Below are 17,702 nucleotides of genomic sequence, written 5' to 3'. Positions count from 1 at the left end.
TAGACAAACAACCATTCACACTCACATTCATACCTATGGACAATTTGGAGTCACTAATTAACCTAGCATGTTTTTGGAATGTGGGAGGAAACCGGAGTACCCGGAGAAAACCCACGCATGCACGGGGAGAACATGCAAACTCCACACAGAGATGGCAGAGGGCGGGATTGAACCCTGGTCTCCTAGGTGTAAGGTCTGCGCGCTAACCACTCGGTCGCCGTGCAGCCCCCTGTAAAAATTAAATAATAAAAATATGCATTCATTCATTTTCCACCGCTTATCCTCACGAGGGTTGCGGTAATGCTGGAGCCTATCCCAGCTGTCTTCAGGCGAGAGGCGGGGTACACCCTGGACTGGTGGCCAGCCAATCACAGGGCACATATAGACAAACAACCATTCACACTCACATTCATACCTATGGACAATTTGGAGTCGCTAATTAACCTAGCATGTTTTTGGAATGTGGGAGGAAACCGGAGTACCCGGAGAAAACCCACACAGGTCTCCTATCTGTGCGGCCTCTGTGCTAACCACTCGACTCCCGTGCAGCCGTACCATCTGAAATTCAACTTGTCTGATTCCATCAACTATATTAAGTAGTATGAGTATAAAGGTCACTCTGTGACTATTGTGTGTTTTTTGAAGGTTCTGCTCTTGCCACGGCTGCCGAGTGGTTAGCGCTCAGACCTCACAGCTAGGAGACCCGAGTTCAATTCCACCCTCGGCCATGTTTGTGTGGAGTTTGCATGTTCTCCCCGTGCATGCATGGATTTTCTCCGGGTACTCCGGTTTCCTCCCACATTCCAAAAACATGCCAGGTTAATTAGCCACTCCAAATTGTCCATCCGAAGACTGGGGTAGGCTCCAGCACCCCCGCAACCCTAGTGAAGATAAGTGGTAAAAAATGAATGAATGAAAAAGGAATCCTACTTTATAGAGGAACTCCCCTTTATAGATTATGATATTAATAATAATATAACAGTGAATGACTCAATCATCTGAATGCTGATGTAACTTGCTATTGAATACGTTACCATTACCAAACCATGCCAGATTTAATCCTTAACAGTTATTGTCTGATGCCCCAGTTCCAGATGGATTTAGTTCCCACACAACATGCCGGAGCTGAAACGCTCACAAAAGACATGTTTATGAAATCTAAATCTGCTTTTTTTGCCCTTATAAGGGGCTCCAAAGTGGCAACAATATACCCCATTCATTAGATGTAACAACTTACATAACACCATTTGAGGCTCGACAAAGGGGGGGGGGGGGGTCACTACAAATGTACACTCATTATTTACCTGACAACATAAAGTAGTCAGGTTTAAATTATACTGTACAGGTTTAAGTCTGAGCTTAACAGGAAACACAGAACCTAAATGGCGGATGATGAAGACTCACGGTCGTGGGAGAAGAAGGTGGGGAGATGTCAGCGGTTACCAGGCTGACGATAACCTCCATGGTGGGAAGATACGCGTGCGCGCCTGGAAGTGGAATTCCGTTTGGTCAATCTCTCCTTGAGCATGTCCTTGGTAGGGATGAGGGGAATATCGCAGCTCCGGGTGACCACTCATCACTCATGAATCCAAGTCCACTGGGCAAAAGTATCGGTACTCGGGGATTTCCATAGATTAGATTAGAACTGCCTGGTGTTGGAACCAGCAAACACTAGTCCACATTTCACCTTGCTATAAATTAAACCTACGGTAGACGGCTTGCATCACTGGCCAAACAAGTAACGGTAAGAACCCGTCTGCTGCCTTGAAGCCTTGATGGTTAATGAAGTCATGAGGTCTTCTAGAGTTAAAACGAGGAAGAAAATTCAAGTTCCCGAGAGTTTTCTGACATTAAATTCTCACAAAAAGAGGCAGAAACTCAGAGAACAAATGTGAGGAAAGTGCAGCAGCACACATTGGGGGGGTGGGGGTGTGGGTGAAAAAAAATCCCACCGGGAGCTGTCACTGAAAGGGTGACGGAGTGAGGCAGCTCGAGGGGTTGTGAGAAAAGCCTCATGCAAACGGGGGGCGGAGGGGCTTTTATTCTGTCGGATGCCCCAGTCCGGCTCGGCTCCGAAACAGAGACTCCGTTAGGTTGAAAGAAAGAACGCGAAGTCCGTTTCAAGCATCGACGCCGATCGTCACAGCCAATAAGTCCGAAAAAAAGTAGATTACAGGATTATAATCACATGATGAGCCCTGTGATTGGCCGGCGGCCGGTCCAGGGTGTACCCCTGAAGTCAAGTTGGGTTAGGCTCCAGCCTACCCGTGCGACCCTAATGAGGATAAGCGGCATAGCAAATGGGTGGATGGATGGGATCACATGATGATTGCAAGGGAGGCATTCAAAAACTTTGTTGGCATCATCGCTTACCAAGTAAATTAGTATAAAATGAATCATACAAGAGATTTTTTTTCCACTTGATCCAAAAGTAACTATCAACAAAAGTCATAACTATCACATGAAGCATATGGACATTTGCATTCCAATGACCACATGAGGCTTATTGGTCCTAATGCAAAAAGTCAATGATGACATCACAGGCTAAAATATACACACGCTGCACAAGGGCTACTGAATTCCTTTTTCACAGCAAAAAGGAGGGAGGGGAGGCGCAGGGCATGAATACAAGCTTTAACGAGTGAGTGAGAGGAGTAAGCGGAACACGAGAGAAGGACGGAATTAGGGAAAAGGCCACTTATGTAAGAACTAAATGAGCTTGGGTTGTAGATTATGCATGTAGGTTTGACTCACAGGATTTCTTTTTTTTTTTTTAATGAAACATAAAAAAAAACACCAACTGCCGGCAGTGTAATTCCCCAATAAATAGAACTTTTCATATGTGAGCTGGAAACCTCATATTACAAATATACAACAAAAGGTGGCTGGAAATATTTCGGTATCGAACAAAGCAAAATTTGTTCTCAATCGGAAATCACTCCACACTCTTTATTGCTCTCTGGTTCTACCATATCTTACTTATTGTGTGGGAAATATGGGCTAATAACTATAAAAGCAATCTTCACTCGCTAAATGTACTGCAAAAAAGGTCAGTAAGGATAATTCATAATGCCGCCTACAGAGAATATACTAACTCCTTATTTCTAAAATCACAAATACTTCAACTTGCTGATATAGTTCATCTTCAAACAGCTAAAATAATGCATAAGGCTAAAAATAAAATATGATCTCACGGAAGAAGTACATTTGAAACACTTCTATGCTAGGACTACGTTATGCTAGCCATAGCATTTCAGTATGTGGAATCAAACTATGGAATGGATTGAGTAAGGAAATCAAACAATGCACAACGATGAGCCAATTCAAGAAACAATACAAGCAGTTGATGTTTGCTAAATACAAGGATGAAGAGTCTTGAACCAGTCATGATGTGCTATATATATCACTATATTGACACGCACTATGGTACCCATTATGGCATTGGATGCTCATATCATCTCACACTTCGGTACGAGGTACATTATTAAAAAAAAAAAATTAAACTGTATTAGAAAGCAGGAAGTGAACAAATGTAACAGTTAGTGATTGTAAAAGTACCAGATGGAGGGGTAGGATTTAATAAGCTTTGCTTCTTCCTACTCCTTTTGGACATGTGGAACTGGGAACTGATTATGGGATGCACTCAATTGTAATCTGATGCATGTTCAAATGAAATAAAACCATTACCATTACCATTACCATTACCATTACCATTACCATTACCATTCTTTTTTCACAGCAGAGGCGTCCATTTAGCAAACCTCTACTAAATGTAACACTGTACTATACTGTATTGTACTTAGCAACCAGGCCCCCTATTCCTCAAATAGGGGGATCCGACAATGGGCCTCTGACTATCAGGTTCCTTTCCGAGATGAATTCCAAACATTGTTCACTCAACAGCCAGCCTTACCGTAGCTGTCTTACTTGTGTGGTGCGCACCCCAGTAGTTCCCGTCAGTCGACGAATACACAATCTCTCAGCGTGACTCAGGGGCCTCACTGGGCCGGCGACCAGTTGGTGCCAGTTCACGCCAATGCAATTTGCTGTGGCGCCTAGTGTCGCCAATAAGGAGCCTAGTGGCGTGAAGTGGCTTAAACTGCATCCCAACTAGCTCGTGCCGGACAGCTAGAGAACAATGTTGTCATCTGTCAACGGCATTTCACACGGGACCGTTTTGAGAACGGGCCAATATTAAGCTGGATAATAAAAAAAAATAAAAAAAATAAAAAAACTCAACAAAAAAGTAATTTTTTAAAAAATTAAACGGAATTTGGAAATGGATTTCATAGGGTCCTACTACTGAGAATATTTTTGGCACAAGTTTGACTCACACATGATCAATATCAATGAACGGTAACATTATCTGACCTTGAAATGTCATAATGAGAATTGTATGCAGTATGATTAATTAAGAAAACATAAAATAACATGATACCATCAGACATGTTTCTTTCTGGGTCATTCTATAATGTGCTATAATGTGCTATGTGTTTATGTACTGACAACTAGCATGCGTATACGGTACTGTGAGGAAAGAAAACAACAGGAACGTAAAAAGAAAACAACATTTTTCTCCATCAATGAAGTTTGGTGTTTGGTGTAGTTTGTTCATACTTTAAGTGTGTTTACAAAATGTTGAAACAGAAAGGGCACTGGACCAAAATGCAAAGCTATACCCAGAGTGCCACGGGGCAGGATGCTGGCCTGGACGCGCATCCAGCTTATTCATAAGGCGGAAGAGTCCAGAACAATCAATTCAAGCTCTTTGGCCCTGATACATTATTTCCTCTGGCCCCGTTTCCGTCGCGTGAATACCGGCTCTCTTCTTTCAGCGCAGATGCTTTTTGGGACTGATACAATTGCTTGAATGAAGCCAATGAGAAGCAGCCCATTTTTCATAACAGGAGGTGAGATATGGAAAAATGGCAGTTGTTCTAATAGAAAGTTGTTATCAGTACTTGGCAATGGAATTCTTACTATGAATTTCATGCATCGCTCACTCTCGTAATTGAACAAAATAATAGAGCGCTCTCAAACCTGCAAGCACTTTCATTTCACAACTGTAATGCCCATTTGGCATTTAACTAGCGACTAAATAGAACCGCATGATTCACTTTGGCCTTCGCTCGTAGCGTTCATTTGCCAACACAATGGCACGGATTCCTCCCGTTAATAATGTGTCAGTTACATGCTCACCTTTCCTTGTTTGGAAACATGGAACACATCCTTGATGTGAAACACGTCAACTATTCCTGCTATGAGAAAGATTTGCGATTAAAATGAACACAACAAGAAAACATATGAAGAAATTCTAACAAACCCATATTACAACTCGGAAAAATAATACACGTAAGCTCCACTAGGGGGTGCTAGAGCTCAATGTATATTATGTGACATCTATTTGATGGACAATAGCCTCTCCGTGCCCTCAATGGTGGTGCATCTAACTTTAAAAAAAGGGTCCTCAGAGACAAATGTAACATATTTAAGTCACACTAAGTTTGTATAAAAGAATGACTCAATAACTGACTGCCAAAATGGAGGATGATATAGTATATCCAATCTAAAAATATGTATCAAACTGGATTTTGTGAAAGCAAAGTGAGAGCAAAACAATAAACCGGATGAGAAGTGTTTAGAAATTATTGAATGAATTATTGTCTCACCAGCCATGAACCATGCATTAAAACTTGCATATGATACAGTAACCCCTCATTTATTGCAGTAAATTGGTTCCAGACAGCCATAACAATCCGCAAAGTAGGATTTCTTATTTATAAATCCAATATTTTTGTAGTTAGACCACAGAAAACCTGTTTATGACCTTCTAAATTCATTCATTCATTCACTACCGCTTATCCTCACAAGGGGCACGGGGGTGCTGGAGCCTATCCCAGCTGTCTTCGGGTCGCCAGCCAATCACAGGGCACATATAGACAAACAACCATTCACACTCACATTCATACCTATGGACAATTTGGAGTCGCCGATTAACCTAGCATGTTTTTGGAATGTGGGAGGAAACCGGAGTACCCGGAGAAAGCCCACGCATGCACGAGGGAGAACATGCAAACTCCACACAGAGATGGCTGAGGCTGAGGGTGGAATCGAACCCGGGTCTCCTAGCTGTGTGTGCCTGTGTGCTAACCACTCTTTGCCGTGCAGCCCCTTCTAAATACATTTTAACATTATTAAAGTACTTTAGACATGAACTAACACCCCTACAGTCACCTTTACACCTGTATTACCCAATATAGTTGACATAATAAGTGTCATAGTCATTACTGATGTACTGGCGTTTCCCTATGACTGCTTTTTTTTTAATGAGAGCATGATAGGCTAACATCAGGAAAGATGTCGTCCATAGTTTCTGACTTCCACCCAAGAGAATGCAGGGAGAGAAAATGTGATAATATTCCTAAGAGTTTGTCATTACATTGAGGTGCCCGTGGGTCCTTAAGTGGGTCAGTGGGGCAGTGCCGAGCTCAGTGATCTACAGCCTCATACAGTACATAATTCATCAGATTTAACCTAAGACACAATGTGGCAGTGACATGAACACGCATACCACCTTTGTGCTTTTACGAGGAAACGATAGCTAGGGGACCGAGGTACAATTCCCCGCTCCGGTATATCTGTGTGGAGTTTGCATGTTCTACCCGTGCACGCGTGGGTTTTCTCCGGGTACTCCGGTTTCCTCCCACATTCCAAAAACATGCTAGGTTAATTGGCCACTGGTTGTAATTGGTTGTTTGTCTATATGTGCTCAGTGATTGGCTGGCGACCAGTCCAGGGTGTACCCCGCCTCTAACCCAAAGACATCAGGGATAGGCTCCGGCATGCCCGCGACCCTCGTGAGGATAAGCGGTACAGAAAATGGACGGACGGACATTTGCAAGTGAACACACATTAAAAATTCCCTTCAATGTGGAACTTCCTCCTAACAGGCAAGATGCCTTTTCACTTCCTGGTTGCTGGATTTCAATGGGATTTCCGATGCACTGCCTTCTTTTATTGTGGAGTTGCATCATCACCTCTCTGTGCCTCCAGTGCAAAAAACGTACAAGATGAATAAATACATCTTTGGGAGAGAGCGGTCGGGTTGAAAAAAAATGTATAAATAGGTCTTTGGAAGCGGATGAGTTAAAGGGGCCCTTTTCTGACCTGTAAATGTAGTATTGTCATATTAAACAATGCCAAAGTTTTCGAAAATAAGATTTGCCAATTTGGAAGTGAGCCCTGAAAGAAGTTTGGGATGGCTCAAAACCCTTAGTATCAAAAGGTGTGGTAAAACTGCCCCTTTGTGATGTCACAGAGGGGCGGACTTCCTTATATAGGCGTGGCTGTAAGCCAGCTTTACGTCTCTGCCCTCCCCCAAGATCTCCTCCTCTGTTTACTTGCTAGCAATGGCTCGCAGAGGAGTTCCTGATTCCCTACCAGCAAAACAAACGCATTTTAATCTGTCAGCGGCATTTCACACTGGACTGTCTCTGGAACCTGGGCCGGTGTCCAGCTGGACTAGCCGACTAGCTTTCCAACGTTACTTGGTCGAGCAAACAGCAAGTAACAATTTATCAGTGTTTATTTTGTGTGAGTCAAGGAGCAAAAGCGCCACAATTAGTGGCCACATGAGGCATTACCGATGAAGTAGAAAACCTAAAGCTAAAATGCTAAAGCTAGTTACCATTGAGAGATGTCTTGAAGTAACCTCTAGTCTCGACTTCCAGATCGGATTCTGAATCAAACACGTACGGCTGTATGTGTTTATTATCAACTCCTATACCGTTCGCTGGCAGCGGCGAGTTTGACCAATCACAGCGGAGTGGGTGTGCCTGGAGGCGGGCCGTGGGTGGAATAAATTAAAACAGACCATTTTTGCGGGAACCACGCAATCCAAAGAAATACAGCTTAATCGGTTCAGATTCTGGAAGAACTATAACATTTTGTGCGCAGGTTATTGTGTGTAGCTCCTCTATAGGAGTCCACAACTCTATACAAAGGGCCAAAAAATGAGCATTTTTAATGATGCTAACCAAGGTTCCACTGTAGCACCTCTCAATAAGGCTCTGCGATGGTATTGGTTTTGGATTGAAGACAGCAAGGACAGAATTCATGTAGAGGACAGCGACTAAGCGGGTCAAGGTTAAGCTCAACATCCTTAGTGACCCAATGTGTGACAATCCTAGAACGGCTGTGAAAACAACATAGACACATAAACGTCCACTCACACACTCGTGTTCTCACAGTCCAAAACGCACGCGAGCAGTAAGAGGAAGAACCAGCTGCAGGCCCAAAATAACAACACAAAGGATGCCCGCAAGTGACTCACTGCTGACATGTACAGGCACATGACTTTGTGCTGAAGCAATCAATTTTTAAATCATCCTCCACAGTACATTTTATGTTATTACATTTCCTCTTAAAATCAGCCGTGATGCATTAATAAACAAAAACTTAAACTTCATGACATGATGTCGCTAAAGTATTTTTAATATTCATTCATTTTCTACCGCTTATCCTCACGAGGGTCACAGGGGTGCTGGAGCCTATCCCAGCTGTCTTTGGGCGAGAGGCGGGGTACACCCTGGACTGGTGGCCAGCCAATCACAGGGCACATATAGACAAACAACCATTCACACTCACATTCATACCTATGGACAATTTGGAGTCGCTAATTAACCTAGCATGTTTTTGGAATGTGGGAATTTTTGGAATATTGTCACATTACTTTTCTATGTATTAATATTACTATTAATATATATATTAGCGTTACTGTGACAACATTTATATAGCTGGTATTTAGTTTTTTCCATCTATTTACAGTATTATACAGTTGTAACATTTTTCTCACAGTATTATTTAATACAGATACTAATAATACATTATTTAATACATATTCTATTGTAGGGCTGCACGGTGGACGAGTGGTTAGCACGCAGACGTCACAGCTAGGAAACCAGGGTTCAATTCCACCCTCGGCCATCTCTGTGTGGAGTTTGCATGTTCTCCCCGTGCATGCGTGGGTTTTCTCCGGGTACTCCGGTTTCCTCCCACATTCCAAAAACATGCTAATTAATTAATTGGCCACTCCAAATTGTCCATAGGTATGAATGTGAGTGTGAATGGTTGTTTGTCTATATGTGCCCTGTGATTGGCTGGCCACCAGTCCAGGGGTGTACCCGGAAAATTCTTCCTACTCCTTTTGGAAAACATGTGGAACTGTGATTGACTACGAGTCTGCAGTTGAAAAACCCGACTAGAGTGAAGCCGAGATAAAAGAGAAAGACCATTGTCTTAAATTCACAAATCAATACTGGTGTTTGCATTGCTAATCAATAACTGTCTCCCTATCACACACACACTACACTACACTACACTAATATTCCCTCGAAGCTACACATGTCCACATTTACGCACTGCTCCGACATTCCAAAATCCAACGTGAACTGTAAATAAAATAAACACGCAACTATTTACTCTGTAGCATTGTGAGTGACAGGCGACAACAGAGCTACCAGCTAGCCGTACATGCTAGCTTGTCGAGCGTCAACTAATTAGCGGGATCGCTGATGATGAGTTCGGAAGGTCTGACTTGAACATTGCAAAAGGTTTCTCAGAAACGATGGTAACAACTCCACACAAATAGTCAACACAGAGAGACATACAGAAAAAAGGCTCACGGCCACCTCCAGTGTGGCTAAGTTGAACGTCGACAGGCCTTCTCTCTGTCCGTCCTTCTGTGGGACCAAATCAATCGAAACGCACTGGTTTGATTTGACAAGGGTTTGACTGTGTGCGTCTGTATTCACAATGACTTGAGGGCAGTCTGCTGTGCTTGAGAGTTAAAGCGCATATGTGATTAAGATTAAACTAAAAGTAGTGGAGTCTGACTTGAATTCGTACATGAGGAAATGGAAGCTTAGCAATGTGTCTGTTAAAGTCACACGGACTCTATCCCGGTTTTTCAGTAATACAAAAACATGCGCGTTTAAGCAAATGTTACTTTTTTTTTTCTTAAAAGGGGAACTGTACTTTTTTTTTTATTTTGCATGAACATGAACACATATTTATTTCCCTTTTCTGTGCATTATAACACCAGACAACAAGTTAATTTCAGCTAGCTTACAATGCCGTCATTGGGATGCACTTATTTCGACGATGAAGTTTTTGTTAAAAAACCCTTTAACAACGTTGTACACTTGATGATAACATGTAATAGTCGCAGTATCTTGTCGTATTAAGATGATTTAAAACACTACCGAAATGCGCGTTGATACGCCGATTTATGCGAGTTCTGTCAGTAGCTACAACACTTACAATCTACGCGCTCATTGGGATGGCTGTGTCTTCCAGCACAAGACGCGTGCTCCAGTTCTCGGGTAAAAAATGCTGACGATCTTTGTAGCAAAATTGAGCGCTAGGCTGAGACTAGTGATTAACAAACCATCCGTGTTAGTCCATTAAATTAAAAACATCGTTTTTCATGTTAGCTGCTACAATAATAATATTGTTGTAGTATTGTTATGTAAATGGAACACTGTTGGGGTTTTTTTGTAGGTTTTTTTTTATGAGGGCTTTCGTGCCAAAATAGGTATTTCTCATGTCGCCCATTGCTAGCTAGCTATATTAACTTGTTTTCCCACACTAGAATGCACAGAAAAGGGAAAGGATTGCGAATGAAATCCCCCCCCAAAAAGTGCTGTTCTCCTTGAACTAAGTATTTTCAATCGATAAATTAATTAAAATACAAATATGAAGCATTCACAAGACACATTCACAGACGTCATAGTATAAAACATATAGTATTCTAAACTGGTCACAAGGTGTTGGTAGTGTTACTGTAATGTTCAGTGAGACACACACGGATCAGACTTGATCGCAGGTTGGTAGTATCTCACAATTATGTGACAACAGGCACAATAATTGCTAAAAAATATATATATATATATGGCTTACTTTTACAGCAATTACCCACACAAGGCTGAAACTCAACTCTGAACCCCTGACATCACTTCCCAGTATGCGGAATCAAACTATGGAATGGATTGAGTAAGGAAATCAAACAATGCACAACGATGAGCCAATTCAAGAAACAATACAAGCAGTTGATGTTTGCTAAATACAAGGATGAAGAGTCTTGAACCAGTCATGATGTGCTATATATATCACTATATTGACACTTACTATGGTACCCATTATGGCATTGGATGCTCATATCACCGAGTACTTTTGGTACGGGACAAAAAATAAAAAAAATTAAAAAATGTTTAAAAACACCCCAAAAATTAATAAAAATTAATAAAATAAATTAATAAATAAAATAAATTAGCTAAATACAAGGATGAAGAGTCTTGAACCAGTCATGATGTGCTATATATATCACTATATTGACACTTACTATGGTACCCATTATGGCATTGGATGCTCATATCAATTCATACTTCAGTACCTGGTACATTATTAAAAAAATAAAACAAAAAAAACCTTAAACTGTATTATGGAAAGCAGGAAGTGAACAAATGTAACAGTTACTGATTGTAAAAGTACCAGATGGAGGGGTAGGATTTAATAAGCTTTGCTTCTTCCTACTCCTTTTGGACATGTGGAACTGGGAACTGATTATGGGATGCATTCAATTGTAATCTGATGCATCTTCAAATGAAATAAAACCATTACCATTACCAATTAATAGCAGCTCTTTAACAGAACTACTACCAGGGGATGAATACAGTCAGTAAGTTGATGAGTCCTAATTGCTCACAATTGTAATAATTACATCTGCACCGACTACCCCGACTGATCTCATAGGCCGCCATGCTTGCTGCAGCACAAGTTACAGTTTAACAAAACTCCAGATAACATGCATTGGAAACTACTCATTAACTGTATGCATCAAATGACCTAAAGGTTGAGTGCGTTTTTCACCGCATTTACCATTTTTTGACCACAGCTCTCAACAAAGTTGAGGTAAAGCAAAGTGACATGGCGCCAATCTTACCTTGGAGAGCTGTCTACGAAGACTGAAGCGCTGAACCATCTCGCCTGAGCACAGCTGGAGCCTCTGCTTTAGTCCTCCGCCACTGATTTACCACTAAAATACATACCACCCCTCATCGGCCGCCCCGCAATCACACATCGGAGGCGCATACATGGCTCCCGTCCTCTCCAGACATCCACGTGCACACACATTTAAAGTCCACACTGCGTTCGTGTACGGTGCGAATACAAGTGAGAAGAAGAAAGAGGGATGGGGAAAAAAAAGGGGAGAGGGAGAGCAAGCAGAGATAAAGACAGCTCAGTTTGCCGCCCCCAAGTCCCACAGACGCCGACACGCGTGCATAAATGATTTTTCATGTCATACACACGCTCGAGTCACAAAAACACACCTCACCACATCCTCCTCTTAAACGGTGCTGATAACAAGACTGCTTGTTCGCACTCATCTCCATTGAGGCAAGGTTGCCTCCTGCTTCCTGCCAGTGAGATGACGGGGGGAGGAGGAGAAGGGGTGAGGGAGGGCGGGGCGGGGTGGGCTTCCAGCTGACTGTCTGTAATGGGTGGGGGGGGACCACAAGGTTGAAAGAGGAAATAAAAACAAGTGGAGCAAAGGGAAGGAAATTGTTGAGGAAGAGAAAGAAAGAAAAACAAAGTGCAGTCTTGACATTGTCGTGACATGCTGGAAAATATAGACATGCCCCCCCCCCAACCCCCAACCTCTGCTCACAGAATGTAAAATCATTTCCACACGGGTGTCTGCTCTGTTGCTATGGCAACCACATCAGGGTGTAGGTGCAAGTTTGACAGTAACCACGGCGACCGCGACGATGACCTGGCTGACATTGCTTTGTTTCCGTGCCGCGCTGTGCAGGAATGGAGCACTGATAACGGACGACTGAGAGCACCACAGGAGACCGGGAGGACCAGCCGGTCTTGGTGCATCACCGCTTCCCTCCATCGTACATCACTACATGTGTCACATCATCCGGACATGAGCTTCATTTGGAAGCTGAGGAAAAGTGACATCCCGGGATGGGCATCAATTCAACATAAATTGATGATTGAGAAAGTAAAAACATGCAACTTGGTCGTGCATGCACAGTTTGGACACGGGAACCTCCACAAGAACCAAGGCCGCTGCGCCTCAAAGCAACTTAATTGGTGTAACTGCGCCCTCTAGTGTCCAGATGATGTAAACGCTTCTCAGCATTCACACAATTACAATAGAATATGTATTAAATAATATATTCATTCATTCATTCATTTTCTGCCGCTTATCCTCACGAGGGTCGCGGGGGGTGCTGGAGCCTATCCCAGCTGTCTTCAGGCACACCCTGGACCCCCCCCCCCCGTCATCAGCCAATCACAGGGCACATATAGACAAACAACCATTCACACTCACATTCATACCTATGGACAATTTAGAGTCGCTAATTAACCTAGCATGTTTTTGGAATGTGGGAGGAAACCGGAGTACCCGGAGAAAACCCACGCACGCACGGGGAGAACATGCAAACTCCACACAGAGATGGCCGAGGGTGGGATTGAACTCGGGTCTCCTGGCTGTGAGGTCTGCGCGCTAACCACTCGACCGCCGTGCAGCCCTACAATAGAATATGTATTAACTAAAGTATTATTATTAATGTATTACTATATTGTATTATAATGTATTATTATCTGTATTAAATAATACTGTGAGAAAAATGTTACAACAGTATAATACTGTAAATAGGTGGCAAAAAGTAAATACTATATAAATGTCATAGTACTGGGCCAGAATATGAAGTATTTGTGCTTGACTTATGTTTACTGCAGCATTTTCTTAAACCACTTATACTTTTTTTTATTTTATTGTACTTTTTTTCTTATTAACAATTATTGTTTTCAATGCTGTTACTGTGTACAAAATGTGAGAACACATGTAATATGAGTTTGTGTATAGTGTTTATATTTCAGGGATCCTACAGAAGGAATTACGTGCTAAAACATGACTTTTGGACTGACAGCTCCGTGGTCCAAAAATAAACATTAACATGTTTACTCACCCTGTCCGTCTCATCCGTGGACTGGTGACCCGATGACGGCACTGCATCACCTCCCGTGCACCCGGGGGCGGGGTTACCGGGCGCGGTATCAGTGGCAGAAGAGGATCGCGGGCGGCTGACATGCAGCTGCGGGTCGTGCGTGTAGCGGCGATGCAGGACCTGTGGGCTGCCTTTCAGGAGAGGATCACGATCTCCACTCCCGGATCCCGACCCCTTTGTACGTCGACTCTGGAGACTTGTGCCACGCCTCATCATGCCCGCAGCGGCAGAACCCTGGCTGGCTGCACAAGGATCCACGGAAGCAGCGGCGTGGTCAAAGTCAGAAAGGCAGGGCCCTGAGGAGCCCTCAGAGGCAGAGGACGAGGGGTCACCTGCTGAAACTACAGAGAAAGATGGGGAGGAGGAAGAACAACAAAAGAGAACGATGTGTCTGAGGAATGATGGAGGGTTGAGAGGGCTGAGAACTATAAATTCAGATATCATAAAATACAACTGAGACTGTTTGGTCTGCTAAGACCAGAATGAAAAATGACACTTTTGTTGTTATGTCATAGGGCGCCTGACACATACTGGATGTCAGTGTAAATAAAGCTATATTCAAACAGACCACTGTCTCATTAGCAAATAAAAGGAGGTAGGGGGTTACATCACATTTCTACAAAAAATTAAATATGATTTTTTTTTTCAAAACCTACCATCAGTCCAACTGTCAGCCTCACAACAGTCAAGGACCAACCACACTCTGATGGCTCACCTAAAACAGACAGCAAAGACAACTATGAACGTCTATATTAGGGATGTCAAATTTTCACATATTTTCATAATATTAATCATAGTTCATTTCAAATTAATTCATAAAAATATGAAAATGAATGAATGAATGAATGTATCTGTATATATATGATGATGGGCTGCACGGCGGTCTAGTGGGTAGCGTGCAGACCTCACAGCTAGGAGACCAGGGTTCAATTCCACCCTCGGCCATCTCTGTGTGGAGTTTGCATGTTCTCCCCCGTGCATGCGTGGGTTTTCTACGGGTACTCCGGTTTCCTCCCACATTCCAAAAACATGCTAGGTTAATTAGCCACTCCAAATTGTCCATAGGTATGAATGTGAGTGTGAATGGTTGTTTGTCTATATGTGGCCTGTCCGGGGTGTGCCCTACTACTCACCCAAAGAAGTACAGAAATGGACCCCGTGATTGAGACTGTGCCTGTGCCTTATAATCCGGCACTCTGGGGCCAACTAATTTTACTTCCTGCTTTTTTTTTTTTTTATATCTCTATATTCTCTTTTTTAGAAATGTCAAATACAAAGTAGCTCCGGGAAAATGACACGGCAAGTCTAGCGTACTGATTAGCATCCTGTCAATCAATGAAACTCCCGCTGACTGGTCCTCGTCTGGGCGACAATGATAAAAAGTTGAACATTTTTTTTAACTCTTTGGTTCATTCTGCTCACGCTAAAGTCAAAAACAAAGCCTCTGCAGTTTTCATAGCAGCCGATCAATGACCATATTTCTATTTATTTATTTTTTTAATTCAAACAAAAAAATTCGCAACTAATAAAGTCACAGCACAAGCTATTTAATGTAGTGAAAAAAAATATTAAAGAAAAATGGAGTCCCAAACTACATCTACATACCGAACCGTGAAATTTGTGTGGAAATTTGGCTGTGATGATCAGCAACAAGCAGCAGGCTTGATAAGTCAGCATGTTTCTCCTAAAAACATCACAGTGAAAAGGTGACTGATTAAAAATCCTGTGGACAAAGGCCCCTTTTGGAAACATGTCAAGCTGGCTAATACCGCTACAGGCACACAAACGCATGCATAGTGAGCTGCCGACCATCTATAGCTGCCATCATTGTCTCCGGCCGTCTGAATGACGGCGATGGCGACAAAGCAGCAGAACTTTGGTACACCTCATCAATCAGCATTAAATCTCAGAAAGATTTGTATTTTATGAAAGCTATTAAAACTGAACGGGGTGGAGCATTTATCGAGACATACTCTTAGCTGACATACCTGACATTCAGTCATCGCTTCATTAGAGCAACCTCCATGCAGACAGACAATAGAGTACAGTAAATAACAGACTGGATTATTGCAATGAGCAGCTTATACTCATTTTAAAAAGTGGCACTCAAGCATCACATCCATTATCATTATTAAACAAACATGATTATTATAAGCGACATAAAAGGGAATGACGTAAGCTCAAATAGACATTTTGGGCTCCGGGGCGCCGGGTGGCAGAGCATGGCGCAGTGTACCTCTGTGCGCAGCCAATTTGGCAAACTAGACAGCACATCGCAGCGCAGCGCACCAGGGGAGGAGTCCACATTTTCAGTTTGGCGCAGTGATAATTCTGTGACAAAACAGCGCGCCAAAAGGTGAGGAGAAAGCTCGCCAGCTCCGACCTGGTCTACTCGGAGCGCAGGCGAAGCGCAGCGCACCAGGGGAGGAATCCACATTTTCAGCTTGGCACGGTGATAATTCTGTGACAAAACAGCGCGCTAAAGGTGAGGAGAAAGCTCACCAGCTCCGACCTGGTCTACTCTGGGGGCAGGCGAAGCGCAGCGCACCAGGGGAGGAGTCCACATTTTCAGCTTGGCGCGGTGATAATTCTGTGACAAAACAACGCGTTAAAGGTGAGGAGAAAGCTCGCCAGCTCTGACCTGGTCTACTCGGGGTGCAGGCGAAGCGCAGCGCACCAGGGAAGGAGTCCACATTTTCAGCTTGGCGCGGTGATAATTCTGTGACAAAACAACGCATTAAAGGTGAGGAGAAAGCTCGCCAGCTCTGACCTGGTCTACTCGGGGCGCAGGCGAAGCGCAGCGCACCAGGGGAGGAGTCCACATTTTCAGCTTGGCGCGGTGATAATTTTGTGACAAAACAGTGCGCCAAAAGATGAGGAGAAAGCTCGCCAGCTCCGACCTGGTCTACTCGGGGCGCAGGTGAAGCGTAGCGCACCAGGGGAAGAGTCTACATTTTCTGCTTGCCGCAGTGATAATTTTGTGACAAAACAGTGCGCCAAAAGGTGAGGAGAAAGCTCGCCAGCTCCGACCTGGTCTACTCGGGGCGCAGGCGAAGCGCAGCGCACCAGGGGAAGAGTCTACAGCCTGCGTAATGGTAAACTGACAGGCAGCAATGCAGACACGTCACCAAAACCTCACAGGCAGAGAGTCACGCATATTTCAGTGGAAAAAACAATAACAGAAACCACTACTTAATGTAAGAGTCTGAACCAGCGTGTATTTTTATTTTTTTATTAATTGTCTGTATGTATGTATGACAGGTTAGTATGTTTTATGTATGATTAATTTGATGTTGTCTTTTATATACACATCATATATTAGTTGAAAAGCACGACATTATCATGTTATTATCATTCAGCCCAATGCAGCCACTTTTTATTATTAGAAAATGCTCAAGTATTATATCAAACTGTGCTGTGAACAAAATGCACTCAATGGATATATTTTTATTTGACAAGTAGACGGGAAGAGTAAAGTGTGGTGGGGGTGTCATGTTAGATTGCACATGCTCAGTAGTTGGCCAAGGCTCCAGCACCAGCAAAGCCTAAAAGTAAATAACAGAGTCACGTCCTTATGTTGCTAATTAAACTTCCTTATTATCATTTGGTAGTCTTCTG

General features: G+C 43.1%; 1 protein-coding gene across 5 annotated transcripts in view; it reads right to left on the bottom strand.

Annotated features, from left to right (window-relative positions):
• tmcc1a (transmembrane and coiled-coil domain family 1a) overlaps positions 1-17,702 on the bottom strand; it is a 62,611-nt gene that overhangs the window by 12,380 nt on the left and 32,529 nt on the right. For 3 of the 5 annotated variants that reach the window (XM_078796958.1, XM_058052630.2, XM_058052633.2), the window contains 2 exons: positions 14,741-14,799; positions 14,046-14,425 (listed from right to left, as the gene is read on the bottom strand). In XM_078796958.1, coding sequence (XP_078653084.1) covers positions 14,046-14,300 — 255 coding nt within the window. In that variant the 5' untranslated portion in view covers positions 14,301-14,425; positions 14,741-14,799. Of the gene's footprint in view, positions 1-1,404; positions 1,578-12,001; positions 12,410-14,045; positions 14,426-14,740; positions 14,800-17,702 lie in introns of those variants that run through there. The other 2 variants (XM_058052637.2, XM_058052635.2) reach the window with 2 other exon arrangements.

Source organism: Doryrhamphus excisus, linkage group LG15 (genome assembly GCF_037039965.1).
Source record: "Doryrhamphus excisus strain RoL-2023G ecotype Guam linkage group LG15, RoL_Dexc_Guam_v1.1, whole genome shotgun sequence".
Classification (NCBI taxonomy): domain Eukaryota; kingdom Metazoa; phylum Chordata; class Actinopteri; order Syngnathiformes; family Syngnathidae; genus Doryrhamphus; species Doryrhamphus excisus.
The sequence above is the reverse complement of the archived record's forward strand: the minus strand, read 5'-3'. Positions and strand labels throughout refer to the sequence as shown.